Below are 7,764 nucleotides of genomic sequence, written 5' to 3' on the forward strand. Positions count from 1 at the left end.
AGATGACAAAAGTTTCCGCTGATGCCTCTGTCTTTGTCTTTCCATAACCTGACATTAGGTCAAACCTCATGGGAACTAAATTTACAGTCTATGACCATGGAGTTAGCCCAGTCAAGGCACAAGGTCTAGTGGAAAAGGCTCATACGAGACAGGAGCTTGCAGCTATTTGTTATGTAAGTAGTGCTTCTCCCCTTTTGCCCCTTTCTTTTTTTATTGCTTCGTTGCCGAGGAAACAGGGCTTACAAAATCATGCTGCCTGGCAGCCTCCCCCACTTAACTTTGGAACCAACTGACCAATTTCAATCAGATACATCAACGGACAGAGGCCTCAAAGATAAGTTCTTACAAGTTTAATGGAAAGAAAAAAAAAATCAATGCCAGGGGAGGGAGAGAGACCCAAACTAACATCCTGATGACCTTCTTACCTGGCCTATCGTTCAGCATGCGGCCAGTCAGCATATCCTTTACATGGAGCCAGCCACAGCATGAACTGCTCTCTTGCCCAGCTGGTGTCTGGTGGACACTTAAGAAGGAACTAGGAGTACCCTGTGAAGTAGAGTTATTTTTTGCAGAACCAAAGGCATTTTGGTGGATAGGAAGGAGGTGGTATTATTTCAGTAGCAGCTTGTTGTTGGTACAGATATGATTCCAGGGAAAATCGTGATTCGCTAACTCTGTCCTAGAGGTGTTTTCTTCTTCTGGTCTTGTGGATCACCTCAGTCTAGGCTTCAAAGTGAGGAGGCACTTGTGGACACTCTAGAATTATGTGAGTGTTCTCACATCACGTTGTTTTGTATTCCAGTCCTAAAGTTCGACTAAAATGTGAGGTTCTTTACAAAATGATGGCCAGTCAAGGGGAAGGATTTTTACTTTTATCACAGGTACAGCAGCAGAAATTTAAAGGTGCATTAGCCTACTGGAGCATGATCTTGACTTTTTTGCTGTTGATCTTAATGGCACTTGGGGGAAAAAATTAATGTGATAATTCCAGTACTAGCCTGTTTACAGAAGTATCACTGGATGTTTTCTTTGTATACAGTATTCTTCAGTTCCCTACCTAATTGTACACAGCAAGGTGTTAAAATGAGTACAGCAGATAATATTAAGTCAGTTTTTCAGATTTCTGGACTTTTATCTACAAGAAGTTCATAAAGTTTATATATTAATAAAATCAGTACCCTCATTCTCATATGTGCCTCTAGATTTTCTAAAGTGAAATGATTGAGGTTGCAACTCCGAGGACCTTTGTTCTGTGTCTGCAAAATGCACTAGCATGTTAGGAGAAGCTGTATCACTTCTATCAATCAATTCAGTACTTCTAAAAGATTCTGGGTTTTTAATTAGTCTTTGGGAATTTTAAAGGTTATCACTGACATTGTTACAGAACACTTTAAATCGACCCTTGGATTTTGGTTGACATTATTAAATGGATGTTTTGAGTATGCCAAGACTTTTTTCCTTTTGCTTTTTATACTCAGCCCACTTGGAGCAGTCTCTTACGGTACTCTGGAAAAATCTGCTTGTCTTAAGATTGAAGCTTGGACAGATGCTGAATGCTTTGCCTTCTGGGTCTGTTCTTGATCATTTATAAAAGAGCATGATTTAAGAGAAAATTGTAGGTATGCTCTTAAATACAAATAACAGCACCTAAAGAAGAATGTCATTCATTCTTCAGGAACACTTTAGCCTAAATGGTGATATATAGATAACATAGGCTCAGATCAAAGATATTTGCCTTTTATCGTACTTAAGGCTTATTCACTAGCAAGATTTTAGCACGTTTTTGCCTCGGATGCAAAAACTTATGCCTGGAAATTGCACTTGTCTGCTTTTATTATAAATGTTTCATTAGGATAACAGATGCGCTCTAAAATAGGTAATACTATGTATGTTTTTTAACGCAGCTCTCAAAACGGGAGAGAAAGCTATCCTCAGTGATTAAACACAATTGTAGTTCGATAACTGCTACTACAGTTGTAGCTAGCAAATCTCTAAAAACCAATATAAATGTGGATTCAAGTTCAGTTTTGCTTTCTTTCCTTCTTTGAGATGGAGTATCTCATTTACTGAAAAGAATGTTTTTCCTTGTCTTTCAGGAAACCAATGTATTAGGATTCAAGGGTCCCAGAAAAATGTCTGTGATCATTCCAGGAATGAATATGAATCATAAGCGAATTCCAATCCGTCCACGAAATGTGAGTTATGGAGTTTGGTCATATTTCAGATTGGAGGAAGAGGTTAAAACTTTCTGGTAGAGATCTGGATGTTACTGACAATCAGGGTTTTTAGGGCAAGGTTGTTAATACCCAGGGCTTTAGCAAGCCTCATGGAGGGTAAATACAATGTAGCTTAAAGGTGTTGATAATTTGTTCTTGCCTTTTACCTAATTTGTAGCCTTCTGAATAGTGTTTGTATCCTTACTTGTCCTTTGGTCAGCCTAAACGTTATTTACTTAGCTATTGCAATGGCTAGTGTATGTTGCTGCTGTTGCACTGTTGTACCTACAACCCCTCTTCATGGGTGGGCCTGGTTATGCTGAGAGTTGGATGAACACAGAACAAACTTGCTTCTCCCAGGAGCTTACATTCTTAGCCAGTATATGAATTACAACAGATAGATAATAAATAGATAAGGTGGTATTCTGGTGTAGTAGCAAGAGAGTAAATACATTTTTGATCAGAACGTTGTCAGTCTCTTTGTAGGAATCACAGAAAAGGAGGATTCTTTAAGGAGAAAGTGGGATGAGGAGAAGGATGGAGTTTTGTGGTGACTATTTAGTGAGGATTTCTCAAACACATGGGGGATATTACAGCTAAAAGCTTACAGAACTGTATCTGAAGATATATTAAAGTGTATGATGAAAATCGTTCAGTTCCCTTAATGTGGGTTTTATGTTTGGAGTGATAGAAGACCAAAAGGCAGAAAGGACAGGTGCCAACTGAAAGACATGGTCAGTGTTTTAAGCTAGAAAATGGTATTTGCAGCCATGTTGTGAGTAGATATGAGTAGGACAAGAGTGTATTTTTTTGAGGTCAGAAAAAAAATCTTCAAGAGTGGAAATTCAGAGTCATGAGAGCCTGGAAAAGAGGTTTAATTTTGTGAATGGGCAGGAAAATTGTATCTGGAGGTGGTCATTTATTCATAATTTTTCAATTGGTATTGCTATCTCCCCTGTCAGTACAGTAATGATTCCATGGCCCTGCCTTTATTTTTCTCTCCTATTTTCTCAACTGTTTTGCTAGCAGACGAGCGTACTGACAGTGGACAAGGCTGAAACACAAAGCTGTTCTGAAAAGTTGGCACAGCTTTCAGGGTAGGGGTTTGACTTTTTTTTTTTTGTCTTCATCTCTGTAGTGCGATGCCTCCAGCAATACTGCCCCCACTTTAAAGGAGGAAAAATTGCATCTAAATGCACTTTGGTGCCAATTCTCAAAGTTCTTTTTGCATCTTTAAATAAAGATAAAGATATAAAATAGCTAGTTTAAACTGAACAGGGATCACCTCAATGATTTAGGTTATCCTCAAAAATCCACTATCATATCTGTATACAATACTAAAATAGTTGTTATAGCCCTATCAGTCAGACCTCCACAACAGGTTGTTTTCTGATCATTTTTTCCTGTTAAATAACTTCAGTTTGGATTCTTTTTCTTGTGAGTTTTAGCATATATTATTTCAGTATGGATTTTATTTGTTGCAGAACTTTTAAAATTAAATCATATGTCATGTGTTTCACTCACTACTATTTGCAGCTCCTTCTAATTCATTCTGTTTGTCAAATTGAATGTGCTGTTTTACCTCCTTCTTGTATCTTTTTGTATCTTGTATCTTTTTCATATTCTGCATCACCTATTAGACCAAATAGGATGACATTTAATCTACTTAAGGCATACTTACAGCCCGCTGCAGCCTTTGGACTTTCTACTGAAGCACCCCAGGGCCTGGCACTATGTAGTTAATTGTAGATTATTTTCTTTTGTTTCGAAGTTTAGAATGTTAGAAATGGAAGTTGGATCCAACAGGATCAGAGAAAGTCTATGAGACTTAGAAAGGATTCCTGCCAGCAGGATGGCAGTCATCTGTGGCCTGTGAATTGCTCCCTTTCCTGTACACACACTTCCTTCTCTCTCTCTGTTTTTATTCTTTGGGTGGAAATACGGTGATAGCTTATTGAGTGGAAAGGAATGCTTGGACTCAGAGTCCATGAAAGCATCTTCCTGGTACTTGCAGGAAATTTTCAGTAGGACTGAGTTTAAGTGCTGTCATTGTGTTTCATTAAACAGGGAATGACCTTCAAGTGACAGAGTGCACACACATGAGAGAGGCAGAACTCAAAAGCATGAGCCATTCCAAATCTGATAAATATATTTCTTTCTTCTGAACAGGAACATGAGAGTCTGCTGTCAAAATGGCAAAACAAAAATTTAGAGAACCTCATTGAGTTGCACAACAAGGCTCCAGTCTGGAACGATGATACTCAATCATATGTTTTGAACTTCCATGGGAGAGTCACTCAGGCCTCAGTGAAGAACTTCCAGATTGTCCATGACAATGACCGTAAGAGTCTGGCAGAGAGTGTGTGGGGTTTATTTGAACAGGGAGAACCCAATTTATTTCATGAGGTTTGGGAGGAATAGGACACCCTTCCTAGAGAAGGGAGACTGGGTGGAGGAATTCAGCTCAGGATTACTGGGGACTTCTCAGCTGTCACAAAAATTATAAAAGGCCTCCCTTTTTCTGGGGTGGGTGCAGAGACTGCTGTCCATAGCTGCAGCAAAAGAGGGGGCAAATGCAAGCTTCCTGAAAGGAAAGAAAAGGATTAGTACAGCACCTTCAGCCCAGCAAAAGAGTGGTTTGAGCTTTGGTCCTGAGAAGAAAGGTAATCTCTAGAATAACACAGTCACTCTAGAGAACAGATTTCAAGGCCACTCTGATAAGAAAGGACGGATACACCAATCACATATATTTGGGACTGCCAGACATGTGTGGTTTTTTGTTTGTGGTTGGTTTTTTTTTTTCTTTGCTTCACTGTGAAATTGTTCGTCTCTGAATCTTTCTTTTCTCCCCAGCTGACTACATTGTGATGCAGTTTGGTCGTGTAGCAGAAGATGTGTTCACTCTGGACTATAATTATCCTCTCTGTGCTCTTCAGGCCTTTGCTATTGGACTCTCCAGCTTTGATAGTAAATTGGCCTGTGAATGAGAGACAACAGACTTGAAACATGGAACTCACTCCCATCCCTGCATCTTGTTGTAAGAGTTCCAGGTGGAGTAATGAAAAGCACATTGGGGATGGAAGGGAACTGGAGGACAGACTTCTGCAGGCTTATTAGAAAGCAAATACTAGGCCTCAGAGTATTATGGTAGTTGACAGTAGACTATCTTAGGAGACTGTCCCAAGACTGAGCAGTCTCTGTATGCATTGTGGAAGAATAAGAAATATGGGTGACGTTTCTGTCATCGGTGTTGATTCTGCTTTCAGAATCCTTGTAAACAGATGCTGCATGAGAGCGGGCTAAGAAATTTAGCCCACTACTTGGAACCCTTGCAGCTAGGATTAGAAAAATAATGGCTTAGTGTTCACATACCCTGGAACTTCCACAGTGCCCCTGGAGATGATGCTACTGACCAGATGAATTCAGGAAAAAAGGAGGACAGTTATCGGCATGTGTTCTCTTTTGCCCTGTGTAGCATCCTGCTGTCTGTTACAGCAGTCAGACACGGAAGGATTCAGGTTATGGCTCTGTGCAACCGTAGATAATGTGCAACAAATACAGAGCTGGAATGAGACATTGGCTCTAATAAAACACACACTCTGTGGGATGATTCTCTGTTAAGGCTGATAGTCCAGTTCCCTTTCATTATTCTAATTGCTCCATATCCCTTGACAGTCTTTTTACCAAATAAAGAACAATCAAATCTCAAACGCTCCCTTTTTAGTTGGTGATGATATATCCATTGCTGTTTCTGTTATTCTTAACCATGTGAAAATTGAGACTCAATAGATGATAGAATCTGACTGAATTTGACAGAAGGTAGTATTGTAACAATATACAATACCATTCCTGAAAAGCAGTGTTCTGATTGATTGAATTTAGACTGTAAGCTGATCAGAAGTATTTTTTAATTTGTCCATTGTTTTTAAAATCTGCTACATTTTTAGGAATAAGTTAGTGACTGATTTCATTTTTTTTAATGTGAGATTATCTCAAGTCATGACATATTAAAATAGGTTTTATCTAAATAATTTTAACCTGACTATAAGGAGGAGTTACCTCAAAAGGAGATTGCAGGTGTTTTCAAAGGCATCAGTAAGTTTAAAAAAATTAATAAATGTATCAAGGGGCTTTGCAATGTGTCCTTCCAGTGTTCCATTTTTAATGCTGGATGTACAGTATGGAGACTGTAGGTCACAGCATGGAATGCTTCTTGATTCATATGGCCTTGATTCATCAGAATTGCTGCATGCTGTCACATGTAAGCCTCATAGTGTACACATCTGCTATGTACTAAAGCAGAGAACAGTTACTATCTTGCGTATTTCATGGCTTTTATGCATATTCATGATGATCCTGGAAAACTCGATCCCTCTATTGAGACAAGAATAGGTGTTCTCCAGCTCTGGATATTGTCAGTGTCAGCAGACTCTGTTTCAAGCTCCAAAGAGCTAGATTTATTGCTTTTGTCTCTGGAGTCTTTGCAGTGGTAGATATCACTTGCTCTTTCAAAATAATGACGTTTGTGAAGACATTTTCTGATATTGTCAGGAAAAAAAATGATGGTAATCATGTGTAAACTCTGTATTTAACTGTAAATTTAATTGATGCTGAGAGCTCCAGCTTGCGTATCTGTCATGCCCATTCTGCATCAGCTGGTGAGCCATTGTCTTGAGATGATCTTATCAGCAGAGCAGTCCAAGAAGAGAACTTGAATCATGGATCTCTTTTGTGCCTTCATGTACTTCCTGCTCATCAGGCTGGGGACAAGACCCGGCAGTGTTTTCCAGTTGTGCTCTTCTGAGTTCTTGGCTGATGGCTCTGCATTCCCTCTACCCATCCAGAAAAACTAAGTCAGTTTGTTACCTGTCTGATTATTTTTCTGACTAGGACTGTGAAAGAAACTGCCTTATGTTAGTTTGGGGTGACCTGAAGGTAGGATGCTAATTTCCAATCCCTTGAGTCACCCTTTCAGTTAGGCTTGTCACCAGTGGCTCTTCAAGATATTTGTTGACATCAGATGATCCTAGCAGGGTCGGGGCCTCTGGGTCTCAGTCAAATTATGCAGACAGATGAACTGATTGAGTGCTCTTTTATCAGATACTGTTTTACATGAATTGTATTTATAACTTTTATATCTAAATGAAAATAAACTAATTTATATATTGAAAAAATCCTTCATTCTAAATGAGTTTTTTGGTAGGATTTTGCTGTCACTTGTGAGTGTTCTTTGTTTCTCCCGTACTAGATACTACCTCAGTTCCTTCGTTGTATCTGTATCTCATATCTCTTCTTACTCCCCCTTTCCCTTTGTAATTCTCAGTTCTCTTCCTTTGTGGTGGTTTTTTTCACTTAGAAGTCTGGGAATAAATGTAAGGTTAGTCTCTCTAATACTTCCCCCCCCATCGGTAGGTCTTCCTGTATAGTTCTTGGTTTCCATTTGATTCTCTCTTTAAGCTAGTTGCGCTTCTCTGCCCCGTGTTTTTAGTGTTTCTCCCAGTGTCCAGTTAGGGCTTTTGAGATGGTTCTTTATGCATTTTTCCTACCC

General features: G+C 39.2%; 1 protein-coding gene across 9 annotated transcripts in view; it reads left to right on the forward strand.

Annotated features, from left to right (window-relative positions):
* TULP3 (TUB like protein 3) overlaps positions 1-7,503 on the forward strand; it is a 33,892-nt gene extending 26,389 nt beyond the window's left edge. For 7 of the 9 annotated variants that reach the window (XM_072878642.1, XM_072878672.1, XM_072878631.1 and 4 more), the window contains exons 8-11: positions 59-173; positions 2,097-2,195; positions 4,386-4,557; positions 5,070-7,503. In XM_072878642.1, the coding sequence (XP_072734743.1) occupies positions 59-173; positions 2,097-2,195; positions 4,386-4,557; positions 5,070-5,203 (520 nt within the window). In that variant the 3' untranslated portion in view covers positions 5,204-7,503. The remainder of the gene's footprint in view (positions 1-58; positions 174-2,096; positions 2,196-4,385; positions 4,558-5,069) is intronic. The other 2 variants (XM_072878623.1, XM_072878696.1) reach the window with 2 other exon arrangements.
* Positions 7,504-7,764: the final 261 nt, after the last annotated feature.

The sequence above is a fragment of the Ciconia boyciana genome, chromosome 1 (assembly GCF_034638445.1).
Source record: "Ciconia boyciana chromosome 1, ASM3463844v1, whole genome shotgun sequence".
NCBI lineage: Eukaryota > Metazoa > Chordata > Aves > Ciconiiformes > Ciconiidae > Ciconia > Ciconia boyciana.